Source organism: Hemicordylus capensis, chromosome 4, assembly GCF_027244095.1.
Source record: "Hemicordylus capensis ecotype Gifberg chromosome 4, rHemCap1.1.pri, whole genome shotgun sequence".
NCBI classification, from domain to species: Eukaryota; Metazoa; Chordata; class Lepidosauria; order Squamata; family Cordylidae; genus Hemicordylus; species Hemicordylus capensis.
The window spans coordinates 102,142,776-102,159,315 of record NC_069660.1 but is presented as its reverse complement, the minus strand read 5'-3'; the positions used below and the strand labels follow the sequence as shown (position 1 = coordinate 102,159,315).

Here is a 16,540-nt window from a genome sequence, read left to right as displayed (position 1 = left end):
GATACTGGCTAGTGGAGTTTTGATAGTTTGAAAAAGGCTATAGTTGAAAGCATTAATCTGCAAATGATTTTCTTGAGGAGGGCACCATATAGAACTCTCTGGATAACATGCTAAGATTGAATCGGAAAGAAAATTCTGATACAAAATAGCAAAAATTCCAAAATCCATGTATAAAATCCGGTTGAATCAACAATGTGTAGGGTATGAAAATAGTAATGATCTACCATCTCTGAGGGTAGTTGTGAGAGAGACTGAGTTAAAGATGTAAGTTATTTTGTACAGCTTAAAATACTTGAATATGTGCTAGATGAGGCATACATCTGCTTTGCTGTCTGAACAGTGTGGGAGAGGAGTGTGGGCGTGTCTCTCTCCCATCTGTTGAATCATCCTGCCACTGCCTAATTGCACAGAAAGGTGTCGTCTTCTAACATTCCTCAATGTACAGATGCAAGTAGAATTTCATCAGTACTTTGATGGATAATTCAGAAAAACCATCCTCCTGAACAATTTGGGGGCAGGAAAATGTATGCTCTTACTCCTCACCTATGTAATTAGATTGGACCAGTGAAACCTTGTCTAAATGGGGCCTATATTAGGATTTCTCAAAAGTAAACACATTTGTAATTGCTGCCCAACAAGCTGTGTCATTGTATATGAATCACTAATCATTATGTAACAATTACTACTTTGTGCTTATTTTACAGAAATATTCTATATGTGTATCCTCAAAGCCTTAACTTTGCCAACCGTCAAGGATCTGCTCGGAATATCACTGTAAAAGTCCAGTTTATGTACGGAGAGGATCCAAGTAATGCAATGCCGGTATGGCAAACTTGTGTTTGTTTCCTGTAAAGATTTGTGCTCTGGTTGTTTATCAGGAGTTGTATGCATTACATATGCTATGAACTGTATTTAGCCCGGCACAGCTTGCTCTGTACTCCATGTTCCCCTGTCCCTACCTCCAATCCCAATAAGATCTGGTCGCAATGGAAAACAAAACAAATTGCTGGTAGCTTTAACTAGAAACATTTATGGCATTTTGTATTCCTTTATCTTCTATTTTCCCCTGCATCATTCAGTCTTTTTGAGCCTCCTCTTGTGTAGTCTTTGATTTTCTTTCTCATGGTTCTCTTACACACTGTCTGCATAATGGAGAGGAGAATGGGTCTTGTGATAACAAGCATGACTTTTCCCCTTAGTTAAGTAGGGTCCACCCTGCTTGCATATGAATGGGAGACTAGAAGTGTGAGCACTGTAAGATATTCCCCTCTGGGAAGAGCAGAAAGTTTCAAGTTCCCTCCCTGGCTTCTCCAAGATAGGGCTGAGAGAGATTACCGCCTGCAACCTTGGAGAAGCCGCTGCTAGTCTGTGAAGACAATACTGAGCAAATAGACTAATGGTCTGACTCAGTATATGGCAGCTTCCTTTGTTGCTAATCTAAAATACAGCGGTAATGTATTGTGAAACCTTAACAATGAACTTTCCAGTCAAACCACCTCTAGCCCTGTTCTTTCATGTTATTTTTTAGTTTTTAAATGTATGTGTATAGCAGTTAACACAGAGCCCACTAGAGGTAGAAGTCCTAAAGAACACAGAAGAAATTTTAAAAAGTCTGATTTTGTTTACTTTTGTTGCAGGTAATCTTTGGGAAATCCAGCTGTGCTGAATTTTCAAAAGAAGCATACACGGCTGTTGTATATCATAACAGGTAAAAGGCAGAAGATGTTTTATAAATAGCTGGTCAGACCATGCAACACTTTGTCCACAATGCGATAGAATCAACAGTATGATCATAGTGTTTACATCACCACTATCAGTGTACCAATAACTGTATGCTCAGTGGTACATATAGTGGCCAACATGTTCTTCAGCATTAGAAGAGTGCAACAAGAGCTGTGTTCTTGCGAAAAGGCTGCTGTGGAGCTCAGCCAAAGACTTGTTCCACAGCTGAGCACATGTGCCAGTATTTGTTGGCTTCCAGAACTATGTCCCGGAGGGCTGCGTATGTCCCCCTGAGCTGGTTTTGCAGTAGCAAGCATGACTTGTCCCTATTGCTAAACAGGGTCTGCCCTGGTTGCATATGAATGGGAGACTACATACGTGAGCATTTTAAGATATTCCCTTTAGGGGATGGAGCCGCTCTGGGAAAGGTTCCAAGTTCCCTCCCTGGCATCTCCAGGATAGGGCTGATAGAGATTCCTGCCTACAATCTTGGAGAAGGCACTGCCAGTCTGTGTAGACAATACTGAGCTAGATGGACCAGTGGTCTGACTCAATATATATTGCAGCTTCTTATGTTCCTCAGGGACACATTTATAGATGCCAACAAGTAGCTTTGGAGAGAGTCCCTCTCCCTTTCTGGAAACCTGTTGAAAGGCGGTAGATAAATATTTGTTGTTTTTTTAAAAGATTTGTTTGTATCCTAATCTTCTGCTAATTGCTGCTTTTTTATCAGACGATCTTTCAATTTTGGAAGGAGAGCTCATGCAGATACCCTTTCTAGTTACAGGACTGCTTTCATAAGCACAAGTTTCCTTCTGTAGCTGGAGGAATCTTCCAGTGGTGGAGCAGTGCTCTGCAGAAGATTAGAATACAATTCTATTTTGTAAGCTACCTTGTGCACATTAATTGAATGGGAAAGCAATATATAAATGTTTTAAATAAATACAAATGTGTTAATATGGGTGGGGGGTGGGAAAAGAACCTGAAATGCAATTTCAAATTTTGCAGTTTTGAAGTGTGTAATTTATTAATTTAAGTTTCTGTGCTGCCCTTAAACAATGGCTGATATTCAGAGCAATGCAGCACAGATGTGCCATGAAAATGTGTCCCTGCTGTGGAGATCGTTCCCATTTACTGTTGTGCCTGCACATGTGTGGGGGTGAGAGAGTAGTTTTGCTATCTCTGGAAGTGCTCAGTGCCTTCCACTAATTTATCCCTGAGGGTCGCACAGTCCTCAGGGACATATTTTTGGAAGGCACCAAGCACTTTCAGAGGTTGTGAAGATTGCCCTAAATTTCTCCCTCCACCTGCAGGTGTGGGCATCGTGGTAGTAGAGAAGTTCTCCAGCTGTATTATAAGTATCATGGCTGAATGGGGATTTGAACTCGGGTCTCCCCGGTCCTAGTTCTGGACTAGGACTGGGGGGACCAGAGTTCAAATCCCCATTCAGCCATGATACTTGCTGGGTGACTCTGGGCCAGTCACTTCTCTCTCAGCCTAACCTACTTCACAGGTTGTTGTGAGGAGAAACTTCAGTATGTAGTACACCACTCTGGGCTCCTTGGAGGAAGAGCAGGATATAAATGTTGTAGTAGTAGTAGTAATCTTTGCTAGGGTGTACTGGATGTAAGTGTGGATTACGAAGTAGACTACTTAAAGCTCCAGTGACATAAATGTTCAAATTGCAGTGTTATACTGATTCTTTGGGGGAGTGCAAACATATTCAGAAAAAATGAATTCACGATCTTCTGAGTTGGCAGATCTGCCCACAGAAGGTTGGATTCCAAATTCACAGAGGCCTGGCAATATCTAACACTGCAGAAGTATCTGTAGTGAGGTAGGGCTAAATTTGTGTATTGCTTAAATGTGATACAAACTGGGATGATTCTGAAATACCATAAATCTGATTTGAACAATGGAAAAAAGTCAGTATATCTGACATAGTGTTTGAATAGCCTTGTTCCAGTGTCTTACATTTGAATTAGTTAATTTTCAAGGACTATATTTCCCCCCTGAAAATATTTGCAACGTGTTGTAGTGGTTAGAGTGCTGGACTAGGACCGGGGAGACCCGAGTTCAAATCCTCATTCAGCCATGATACTAGCTGGGTGACTCTGGGCCAGTCACTTCTCTCTCAGCCTAACCTACTTCACAGGGTTGTTGTGAGGAGAAACCTAAGTATGTAGTACACCACTCTGGGCTCCTTGGAGGAAGAGCGGGATATAAATGCAAATAATCATATTATTTATTTATTTAACATATTGTTATACCGCCCAAAACTTGCATCTCTGGGCGGTTTACAATAAAATAAAAACCAGAAAAAGTAAAAAAAATAAAATATTTAAAACAAAAACTTTAAAACATTACAGCAATTTAAAATGTTTTAAACGATATTTTAAAAAGTAGTCCTGATGTTCAAGCTTTGTATATGGTAAGAGGCCCAAAGAAGGGAGAAAGTAGTTTAGGATTGATGCCAAAGTGTCCAAATCCTATTAAAGTTTAAAGTGTTCAAATCCTATTTAAATTTCATTTGACTTTTTCAGGGATTTCTTTGTGTTCTTGACTTTTAAATCGCACCCAGCTTAACTATATGCCAAGTGTTCCAACAAAGCAGTTAAAACCAGGGCTCACAAATGTTAATTGATCATGGTAGCCAGCCAGAATCTGAAGGGGAAAGGGAACTATCTCCCCAGTTGTGCTGTTCTTCTCAGGCACTTGGAACTCTTCTAGAGATCAGCACAGTTACAGCTACCCTACTCCAAACTCAGGAGGAGACCTAGTGCTTGTCACTCTTTCCAGTAGTGTCAAGTTCAGGATGATACATCCATATAACTTTTTACTACACTGAGATAGCAGCACCAGAGGTAGCACCCTTTGCCAGTTTCAGCTCTGACCCCATTACTCAACATTTGGAGGCAACTCCCTTTGCCCTAAACCTTTTGTGGTTACTGTCTAGCTGGGTTGGAATACTTTAAATCACTTCTTATTCATCTTGGTTAGGTGTAAAGTGAGTTTCAGATCTAAGTTTATTTCAACGGCTGTGGTTAGAATAAACTCAGATTGGTCAATCCAGATTACAGAACTGATCTTGGCTTTAGGTTTGTGCACTTCCCTACTTGATTTCTTTCTAACTACAATCAGAAGCAGAATTCTTCTAAATCGCGTGAGGGAAGGGGGAGCATGTGCCCCTGAGGCTGAAAAACTGTGTGCAAGGCCAAGATTGATCCTGGCTCTGTGTGACATCTGAACTGACACGTTGAGTAGACTGGGAGACACAAATGCAAATACTGGGCTGAGATCACAAAGAGGAAATTATTCATTCAATGAAGTATTATTATTATTATTTCTTGTTTACACAGTCAGACAGGTGTTATTGACTGGTTTGTTTTATCCAGACATCAAGTCCTTCCCAAGGACCTGGGATGCCAGAATTTTATTGTCAATTGTTATAGATATCGTCGCAGAATATAGGCTGTTCCCAGTAAAGCTGCTTTTTGTAATTGGCTGATGGTGATTTCTGTGACCCCTATGGTGTTGAGGTGCTCTTCAAGGTCTTTTGCAACTGCACCCAGGGCACCAATTACCACTGGGATTATTTTGGTCTTTTTCTGCCACAGCCTTTCCATTTCAGTTTGTAGATCTTTGTATTTGGTGATTTTTTTCTATTTCTTTTTCTTCTATTCTGCTATCCCCTGGTATTGCTATGTCAATTATTTTAACTTGTTTTTCTTTCTTCTCGACTACAGTTATATCTGGTGTATTGTGTGGCAGATGTTTGTCTGTTTGTAGTCGGAAGTCCCATAATATTTTTACATCTTCATTTTTTTCAACTTTTTCAATTTTATGGTCCCACCAGTGTTTGGCTACAGGTAGCTTGTATTTTTTGCAGATGTTCCAGGGTATCATCCCTGCTACCTTGTCATGCCTTTGTTTGTAGTCAGTCTGTGCGATCTTTTTACAACAGCTAATTAGGTGGTCCACAGTTTCATCTGCTTCTTTACAAAGGCGGCACTTGCTGTTTGTTGTTGATTTTATTATTATTATTATTATTATTAATTTCTTCTTTTCCTCCTCCTCCTCCTCCTCTCACCTACACTATCTATTTAACCAATATATAATAATTGTTGAATTCTGAAAAAATGATTGTCTATGATATGAATCAACCAAATGTAATAGACCTTTTTATCTTTGGACAGATCTCCTGATTTTCATGAAGAAATAAAGATCAGACTCCCTGCCACATTAACAGATCACCACCACCTGCTTTTTACTTTCTATCATGTCAGTTGCCAACAAAAACAGAACACCCCACTCGAGACTCCTGTTGGATACACGGTAAAAAAATTTCTCCCCTCTTAAGTTTGATCCATACTGGGAAAGCAGGGATTGTGGGGAATACGGATCAGTATGCTTGGTTGACTTGGTTTCTCCATGCTTATTCTCACTTCTCTAGTAGGCTCTGGAATAATGCGGCAACATGAAGTCAAATGCTAGAGTCCTCACTTATTTGACACTGCTGAGAGCACAGAGTTATGTGTCTAGGCTGAAATTAATCATACATTGGTTTACTTAGAAATGGAAACTGAGAAGAGAAACAACCTTGATGGCACTGTATAGAAAGGCTTATTCTTGCAGAATGAAAATAATTCAGTTGGGCTTCTTACATTTTTTTATTCTGTAAAAATGAACATTCCTGTTAAAGCAGGGACTTGCCTCTTTTTGTGGTTTCTATTTTCTGGCAGTGTTTCCTTACCCCATCTTTTTAAGTAGAAATTGAAGGTGTTTCTGCTTAGCTAGCACAAAGCTCATGTATCTTTGCACTATCATCACTCCAGTTCTGAGAGTGCTTTGTCTTTATCCTGGACTTCTAGGTCAGACTGTCTTCTTTGCCTTGAATGATTTGGAGATGTCCTGTGAATGTAATATGTATAAATTAGATGTTCTGTTTCTCTCCCCTAATGCAAGTGGATACCAATGCTTCAGAATGGACGTTTGAAGACTGGTCAGTTCTGCCTACCTGTTTCACTGGAGAAACCACCACAGGCCTATTCTGTGCTCTCACCAGAGGTCAGTACCTCCCCATTCTAATGTGTCTCAGCAAGAAGATTTAAATGGAAAATGTCTGAAGATGTCTAATAGATTCAGAATGCATATATGGATAGCAAGCTTTAAAAGTCATTCATATCACCCAGAGCTAATGTTAATAGGAATTACTGATTTTGCTAGAAGTATCTTAACTGTACAGAGAAAAGTGCTTTTCGTTTTGTTACTGGAAATGACACCTACTCAAAGTGGTTCTGTTGTTTATTGCTTTATTCTCAGGTGCCCCTGCCTGGAATGAAGTGGGTAGATAACCATAAGGGAGTTTTTAATGTGGAAATAGTTGCTGTGTCAACCATTCATACACAGGTATGTATTAATAGCAGTCCCTCTAAAACAGAAAAGGCAGCAACAGTTATAGCTGATCTGGATATGAACTGTGACATTTCTCATAGAATCTATAAGTATTATATTTTTGCTTAGTTAATATATTTTTATATTAATCTACACAGAGTTCTATGAAGCAACACCGCTAAGTATTTTTGTTGGGATTTTTGTGAATGCAGGACCCTTACCTTGACAAGTTCTTTGCCCTTGTTCATGCCCTGGATGAACACATGTTCCCTGTGAGGATAGGCGACATGAGAATTATGGAAAACAACTTGGAAAATGAACTAAAGAGCAGCATTTCAGCTTTGAATTCATCTCAGTTGGAACCTGTGGTGCGATTTCTCCATCTCCTGCTTGACAAACTGATTCTTTTGGTTGTAAGACCTCCTATTATTGCAGGCCAAATAGGTATTTTATTTAAATTTTTAAAAATAGAGCTCACAATGTACTTTATCTGTTGTGGTGTTCAGCTATATTTTGAAATATAATGATTAAATTGCAGAGCTACAAGTGGACATTTTCACTATTCATTTGGCACCTTCTGACTGCAAGATAAATGGAGCCATGTCTAGAACTCTGGGGCTCCACATTATACAAGTGGCTCTGTATATTCAGTGAAAGTATGCTGGAGCTGGCCAGGTGTTCGGTGCCTTTTCCCATGCTCCATGACATTAGTGATTTAACTTACTCTAGGGTCATCTTAGGACATAGTATATCAGGTCAACTCTGATACATAAACATGCTCATCTCAAGACTTTTTCAGATATATATCATGTGTATTTCTTTGCAGTGGTGAGAAATGGAAATGGAATAGTTTAACATTTTGACTGTGGCCTTCTATAGACCTCATATGAACCATTGCTGTTTACTTCACTCCTTGCTGAAGTCAATAAGCCCTTGGAATGCATACTTTTCATCTTCCTTGAAAAGCTAATCATTGAAGTAGTTACTATTGCACAGAGGTCCACATTCCATATATACTTGAACTACTATGCAGATTATCTTCACTGGAAATCTTATATTGGTTTACCTATTATTATTTTTAACCAGCTCTGTTGCTTATCTTTGAAATTTGCTGTTTACCAGTATGATGCCAGTATTATGTCATTTTATTTCTTTTTAGTCAATCTGGGTCAAGCATCTTTTGAAGCCATGGCCTCTATTGTAAACAGACTCCACAAAAATCTAGAAGGAAACCAAGACCAGCATGGCAGAAACAACCTTCTCACTTCATATATTTATTATGTTTTTCATCTCCCAAATACTTCTCCCAATTCCCCATCACCAGGTATTTTCACTTTTTAAAAATAAGGGTATATTCAGAAGTTAATTTGAATTAAGGTTCATGAAAACTCAGTATCTGGATCTGGTTTTAGTAATGGAGCTTGTGAAGGAATGATAAAAAGCAGAGTGCACTGGGACAGCTGGACTCAGTAGAATGATGGTGTGAGTAGGCACTTCTGCTCACACACGGGTGCTGAATTTATGCTGTCACTCTTCCCCCTGCAACCCCTCCCCCATCTTACATCCTATCTTTTTCTGAAGGGTCTCCTGGACCTCAGGATTATCTTTGAGGTGGGTAGTGGGGTTTAGCAGGGTGCATCAGTAGCAGACAGGTGGAAAAACTCAATTTCACTGTTGGTTTGTTGGAGCCAAGCCCATATGTATAGGGTCTTTCCCTCATCACTTAGTCAGTGCAGCCATGTTGATAAGAGGAAGAAATTCTAAGGTAGATGGCACCACATGGCTTCTAGGCAAGCTGAGCTCCAGTACATGTCTTGCAGAAATTAACTACTATGTGGAAGTGCTTCCTTTTAAAAGATCTGGATGCCATTACTCATCAACTTACAGAGATGAGTAAGATGTAGTGATGAATGAGAGAATATTCATCCAGACTAAAGAAAAGATCCTTTCAGAGGAGGAGAACGAGCACATCCCTCAAATGATCTCTGTTTAACCCAGGAGCTGAGGCAACACTATGAGTGCTGAACTCCAATACTGATGGCAATGCTCACCTGACTGCTCAGGGCTTCTCTCCCAATGGGCCTACTGAGGAGGAGGAGGAGGCCAGCTCAGGTAGCTTCTTTGGATTGGGACCAGCCTCAGCTCCAGGAAGGAGCAGAGGTCCTGGCTCCTACATAAACCCCCATTTGCAGCCAGCCTTTACTATTCAACAGTTCCTTTATTGAGCTATTGGCTCCAGCTGCTGTCTTGCTAGACCTGTGTATGGACAGTGTACCATCACTGACACTCAAAAGTGGAACTTATGTTGTACACCTTTGTTTTAGGTCCTGGTGGCTTGGGAGGATCAGTGCATTATGCTACCATGGCCCGTTCAGCTATCAGACCAGCAAGCTTAAACCTAAATCGCTCTAGGAGCCTTAGTAACAGCAACCCTGATATATCTGGGACTCCAACCTCACCTGATGATGAAGTACGGTCAATCATTGGGAGTAAGGTAAGATTTGCTTGCGGTGGTAAGATGAAGCTAATAACTGGACATAGTTTGTTAATAAAAATTACAATGTTTATCCTTCATTTTTCAAAATAATCAATTCTTTTTGTCGCAAGTAAGATTTTGTGTCTCAGCAATTTTGAAAGAAGATTTTTAAACCCACTGGATTTCAAAAGGTATTATCTGCCACAAATGTGATGCATCATGCATTTTCACATATGTCATGACATTATTACCTGTTCTGGGGGAGCATCCAAGGGGCATTCTCAGCAGATTACATTTCTATATGCCTATCTTCACAAGGACAATAGCAATGAAAGAGCAGTTTTTTATTGCAAAATTCTGACCTTTAATTCTTCCTTCCAGCCCAAATTATTTTATGAGCCACTTTAAAAGCATTTTACACCCAGTTATGCAAAAAATCAATTGAGCCACTTTATTTTTTAAGTCATCAACCCAATTTGCATAAAAGGGCAGAACAAAAATGGAGGGACCAAGGAATTAATAATGTTTAAATGATTTTTTTAAAAAAAATCAAACAGGGACACATGTTGTTCTTATTAAACTTTTAAGGCTTTGACTAGGAGAGCTAGGAATATTTAAGTATCCATTTGATGGTCTTGCTAATTAAACCACCTTGACCTTTAGTGAAATGCCTGAGGGAGTGATGTGCTCATGGAATTTACCTAGGATATGATAAGTTTTACACGAGCTGCCTGGCCTGGTAATTTGGCAGTAAAAATGGATAGAAGCTTTCTCATAGAAACATATTCTGCTCTTTAATAAACTGAAGGGGTAACGTAATGTTACTTGACATGTTACTGCATGTCAAGAGATACTGGAAAACTCTGGGTACACTGATGTCATTAGCAGCTCTCAATTTTACTCTAAAGGGTAATGATTTTACCTACAAATCTAACTATTGGCCCTTTCCTGTAAAGCCCAATATTTGTTTACATCTATATCCTGCATGTCTTCGTTTGTAAAACTCAAGCAGCTCAGATAGGATTCCCAGGAGGTAATTCATTCAGGTAGTGACCGGACTTAGACTTGTTTAGCTTGAGCCAGGTAGTAAGGATGTGCATGAAACAAAATTCATGCACGGATTCAGAGCCGAACTGATTCGACTGGTGGAGGGTGGGGCGGGAGGGAGTGGCAAGCAGCACCTTTAAAATTGAGGAGAGCAGGTCCTTAACTGCTCCTCTGCCACTCCATGCAGCTTCTTGCTGTGGTGGCGCCCCCCCCATAGCCCTTGTGCAGTGGCAGCACACACATGGCCTCTGTGCATGTGCGGCAGCCATTAGAATGGTCAGTAACCCTGCGGGGGGGGCACTGCTAGCATGTGTGGGCTTCTGGAGAGCGCTGGCACAGCAGGAAGCTGCATGGAGCAGTGGAGAAGCAGGTAAGGACCTGCTTTCCTCACTTTTAAAGGTGTGCTCACCACTCCTTCCAACCCCACCCTTTTGGTTCAGTAGCTGCATGAACTGGTTTGGCTTCAAATCTGTGCACAAATCGTGATCTGTGGACAACCCTACCAGGTAGCAGTATCATGTACCCTCAGCCCATGCCCTGGGCCAAGGCAGTAATCTCCATCTTTGCACTCTAGATAAATAATATATATAAGCCTCCCTCGCAGTTAGGTCTGTCCCAAGAGGACTTAGTCCTATCTCTTTGGCCAAGTTCAAAGTGAAATATGGAAGATATCTCATACCCTTAACATTGCTCCAGTGATCTAAGATTCTGAGTTCCCAATTGTGCCATGTTGATTTGTGCTGAGGGCGTTGTGCATATGCCTGTTGGAAATGTATAATTTAGTTCAGGTTGGTTTCTTGCATGCACTCTTGCAGTATGCAGAATACTGATCCACACTGTTTTGTATGTGGCATTAGCACACATATGGAGCTGACCTGGTTTGTATTATAGAGACCTGGTTGGGGGAGGCCGGTGGCCCAGTTTGGTCCCAGCTTCTTTCTCCAGGGTACTCTGTTGAGAAGCGGGTGAGGGACCGTGGGCGGGGAGATGGAGTGTCTGTGGTCTATAAGAATAACATTGCCCTTTCTAGGATCCCTGTTCAGGTGCCGGACCATATCGAATGTGTGTACCTAAGTTTGGGGACCAGGGATAGATTGGGACTTTTGTTGGTGTACCGATCGCCCCGCTGCTCAATGGAGTCCCTAACCGAGCTGACGGACTTGGTCTTGGTCTTGGTGTTGGAGTCCCCCAGGCTTGTGGTGCTGGGGGACTTCAATGTTCATTTTGGGACCAATTTGTGTGGGGTGGGGTGGTTCATAGTGGCCATGGCAACTATGGGCCTATCTCAAGCGGTCTCTGGACCGACACACATTGCTGGTCACATGCTTGATTTGGTCTTTCACTCTGATCAGGGTGGTGTTCTGTGGGGGAGGTCTCCTGAGATTTCCCCATTGTCATGGACGGACCACCATCTGGTTAAGGTTGGACTCACAATCACTTCCCACCTTCACAGGGCTGAAGGGCTTATTAGGATGGTCCGCCCAAGAAGGTTATTGGATCCAATAGGATTCCAAGAAACCTTGGAGGGATTTAGTGTTGTCTTTGCCGGCAATCCTGTTGATGCTCTGGTGGGGAACTGGAACAGCAAACTCACCAGGGCAGTGGACATGATTGCTCCTAAGTGTTCTCTCCGACCCGCTGCAAAATTGGCCCCTTGGTATACGGAAGAACTACGGGAGCTGAAGTGGCAAGGTGGACGACTGGAGCGCAAGTGGAGAAAGACTTGGCTCAAATCTGACAGATTGCAACATAGAGCTCGTTTGAAGATCTATGCTCAGGCAATATGTGTGGTGAAGAAGGGATTGGTATACTGATGCAGGTGGAACAGGCATGGCCTGTGTGGGACAGTATGGCCAGCGCAGGGCAGGCCAAGTGGAAAAGGAGGTGGTGGCAGCAAGGGCAGGTCCAGCAGTAGGGGTGGAGTTGGGAGTGTGGCAGGCATGGTGCCCACACTCCTATCCTGTCCTGGGACTGCCACCAGTCTTCCTACACCCCTCAGTAGGGGTCTTCTTATGTGGTACTGCCCAGGCTGATATATGCTTAGCTTCAATTTCTATAACATCATTGTTTGCCCTCTTGTTATTCGGTGGGCTTTTTTAAACCTGGTGTAGAAAATAAGCAAACCACAAAGTGACTTCTGCTGAAATTGAACTTACAGGACTGATTTTTTTCATCTGTTCTTGCTGAGGTTTATTTACTGTGAATTTGTGAACTCCTAGGATCTCTTCCATATTTCTTCATGGTTTATAAATTTCCTCTCAGAGGCCTGGCTCATTTATTCATCATTTGACAGCCAATGTTTGGTTCAAATACTTTTGGTCCAACGATAAAATGCTAACAAGTGGCTGTAGAAGTTCATAAGAGCATAGGAATCCATGAGTGTATGAAAATAGCAATGTGGGTGTCTCAGACTCCATTAAGATACAAATTTGTGTATGTGCCTAGGCAGCAGATCTTCTGAAATGTATGTGATTGACCTTCAGTATGGAGTGGTGATTAGAGGCGTGAGGGACAACACATGGAGTTGTCGAATATTTTTTCTGAAGTAAAGTTTAAATCTATTCATAATAGCTTAAATTAGAGGGAAGTGTGGAATCACAAGAAAAATGCCCTTTATTGATAACGTTTATGCATACACTATAGGAGTTTCTTGGACCAGTGACTTTTTAGCATGTTTCTGATGAAAAAATGACAGAAATAACCATTTGAACTAAAATTCAGATTGGGTTTAACAGTACTAATTGGTGATGTGTTTTGTGTTGAGTACACTCTTGTTTTCCTTGAAGAAATTAATTTCTCTACATATCCTATACTATATATGGCATGCAACATGTAATATTTCTTTCCTTTCCCTACTGCTTTCTATTATATGCTCAGGGCTTAGATCGCTCCAATTCCTGGGTTAACACTGGTGCTCCAAAAGCTGCCCCATGGGGATCCAACCCCAGTCCAAGTGCAGAGACTACACAGGTGGTGTCTACCTTAGAGCTTTCTTTCTTTCTTTCCTCTTGCCTTGGCTGATATTACTTTATAGAACATCTTACCCTGTTGCATTTCACTGTGATCTACTTGGCTAGCTTTTGTTTGGTTTTTTTTAAGCATCTGTGATCCCTTTCCCACCCACCTCTCTATCACACTGCATGAAAAACCACAAATTGTCAATACTGCCTGGCCTCACCTTGTATTTCAGTTGATTCTAGGTTTGTGAAATATTTATGCTATACCACTGAGTTGTTGTTGTTGATAGTGGCCCACATCTTTTGCAGCCTTACGAGAGTAGAAGAAGAGCAGCACACATGTAGAATGAAAAGATAATAGCTGAACTGAAGGTTCTTTCTGCAGCCTAGCCGGGGGGGGGGGGGGGCGCATGATTTTTCATTTCTCTCCATCCCCTTCAAAAGTCCTTTTCGTTTACAAAAATACACCCCTGAGGGTCACACAGCCCTCTGGGACATATTCCTGGAAGTGAAAAGAGTTTTTGGAGGGAGGGGAGAAAAGTGACAATTGCTTCCTCCACCTGTGCTGTACTGTAGAAGGAGCCTTCAACACAGTTATTCTCCAGCCATTCGGCAAGTGTGCTGACCTTCTTCCACTCTCATAGTGCTAAGGAAGGTGTGGGCTTTTATTATCTGTCTATCTATCTATCTATCATTATATATTAGGTGGAACATATTCCTAATAGGAACATGTACTTTAAAGTCTGTTTTTCAACTTGGACTATACAACTAATCATTTGTATCATTTTCATAATGCTCCCCACCCCCATCATCCACTGATTCTCCCTTGTCATGTGAATGGTTGAATGCAATACATTAAAACACTCATTGCCTTAATTAAATAAATCATAGTTTTGCCAAATGAAAATTGGATGCCAGAAAAAGTGTCATAAGATACACTTTTGTTGCAAAGTATGAAATATATAGTGCTTTATCACTTTGACCTTAGTTGCTTGTTGCTTAACACTGCATGATTATTATTATTTTATTTATTGGAATTTTTATACCATTAAACCACTGGCTTCAGTCAGTTGCACATACTTCTCAGCATTCTCTTAAAAACAACAACCCCAGCCTTATGTCCCACACAAATCTGGTTTAAGTAATGTTATTCTAGTTGAAATTTGACAAAATTACTTACGCTAAAAACTGGTTTTAAAAATAAGCGTATCTGTGTGCTGATGAAATTATATCAGCACACAGTTGTTACTGTGTCACAGTACTGATGCACTGTGAAATTACATCAGCACACAGATACTGTGCAGTAACAACATTCTTATGGATTTAGATGTTGGGGTGATGATTATGCCCACATATGGTTAAGCTGGGAGGAATGGCACTACTGATCCCTTAAAATAAACTAACAAAATATAATGTTGCTACAGCAAGTTTCATGCTCTGCAACATTAAATATCTTTATGCAGGAACCTTGCACAATATTTTTTAAAAACAACAAAAAATACACCTTAAATCCTGCAGGTCTGTTTTAACAAACAGTTTAGATGTTCTGTATTTGTTGTCACTTTGTTTAAAGGAGATCTGGATATGGCCAGGAGTTTGAGACTCACCCATTTCTGTTGTGGATCTATATTTTGTTGACATGCATTGTCGCTATCCCCGAGTTGCAAATGTCATCCACAACAAATTTTAATGTGCTATCATCATTCATTCATTTCCACTCTGTAGGCTGCAGATCGAAGTTGTAATCGTATGTCTTCGCACACAGAGACATCAAGTTTCTTACAAACATTAACAGGACGATTACCAACTAAAAAGGTAGATTTTAGTGAAGACAATTTGATACTGTGTTGCGGGGCAGGGAAGTTGACTCATTATAAACCATTAAGTTATCACTCAGTGTGTCCTCAGTTTGTGTCCTGATTTTGAGAGCTCTGAGTCTGCTAGGGCTGAGTTGAAGTTCTCTTGTAAATCAAGGCCGTAAGCTGTCATGAAACATCCTGGACTGATCCAGAAGTGTCACTTGCATGCAAAATAAATTGTTGGGGTTTTGTTTTGTTTTTCCTGGCCATTTAAACCAGAGATTGGTACAAAGATGACGCAGATGCACCAGAAGTGTAAGTCAGTTCTGTAGGAACTCCCACTGAGCATTTTCTGACTGTTGTTCATGAGCACCAAGCTTGCTTGGGATGAACAAAACAACCTAAACAAATTCTTCCAGGGCCTTTGGCACTATGCTACATCCTGTACCCATGCCCTGAGAAGAGATAAAAGTTAGGGATTTTATGCTCCTATTCCTTTAAAGATCTGGCAGAATGCGTATCTCTGTGCACAAAAGGGGGAGCTCCGTGGATAAAAGGGATCCAGCAGGGTCTTCCTTTTCCTCCACTATCTAATACCTTATTCCATGAGGCTTCAGAAGAGGAAGTGAGCTGTTTGTATTTTGGTTTTCTTCAGAATATTCTATATCTAGTTTTACTGTCATGTTCTGTATCTAGTTTTACTTACTTTTAGCAGCCCTTCCATCCCACATTACCAAACCACAAACTGGTTTTTAAACTGCTCTGAGGGCCAGGTTTTTCCTTCTTGGTTTCCATTCCACTGTGTTCCATATCACACCACTGTGGTAGTCATGGGAGTGTGACTAAATCAGAAGTAATGGGAACTTGTTGTCAGAAGTAACTGTCAACTAGATTGTTTTCCACACCAGCATTGTCCCTTCTAACTTGCCTCTCCCCACATTGGGCTGTTTGGATTAACTTAACGATCCAACAGAGTGATACACAGAGAGTGCAGCCATCATGATGTCTTCAGTGGATGTCCTGACACCTTCCTGGCATGTCCCTTTATCACGTGGGGGGAGTGTTCATCTGATGGGCCCCTTTATATGCACTCCAAATACTTGATTAAACAAGTATTTTGAGTGTGTGTAGATGGGCCATTCAGA

General features: G+C 41.0%; 1 protein-coding gene across 14 annotated transcripts in view; it reads left to right on the top strand.

The window, feature by feature from the left end:
* DOCK7 (dedicator of cytokinesis 7) overlaps positions 1–16,540 on the top strand; it is a 212,440-nt gene that overhangs the window by 134,158 nt on the left and 61,742 nt on the right. For 10 of the 14 annotated variants that reach the window (XM_053248313.1, XM_053248308.1, XM_053248306.1 and 7 more), the window contains exons 15-24: positions 705–822; positions 1,638–1,708; positions 5,919–6,057; positions 6,688–6,789; positions 7,045–7,131; positions 7,329–7,560; positions 8,276–8,440; positions 9,441–9,610; positions 13,517–13,609; positions 15,322–15,411. In XM_053248313.1, the coding sequence (XP_053104288.1) occupies positions 705–822; positions 1,638–1,708; positions 5,919–6,057; positions 6,688–6,789; positions 7,045–7,131; positions 7,329–7,560; positions 8,276–8,440; positions 9,441–9,610; positions 13,517–13,609; positions 15,322–15,411 (1,267 nt within the window). The remainder of the gene's footprint in view (positions 1–704; positions 823–1,637; positions 1,709–5,918; positions 6,058–6,687; positions 6,790–7,044; positions 7,132–7,328; positions 7,561–8,275; positions 8,441–9,440; positions 9,611–13,516; positions 13,610–15,321; positions 15,412–16,540) is intronic. The other 4 variants (XM_053248310.1, XM_053248312.1, XM_053248311.1 and 1 more) reach the window with 2 other exon arrangements.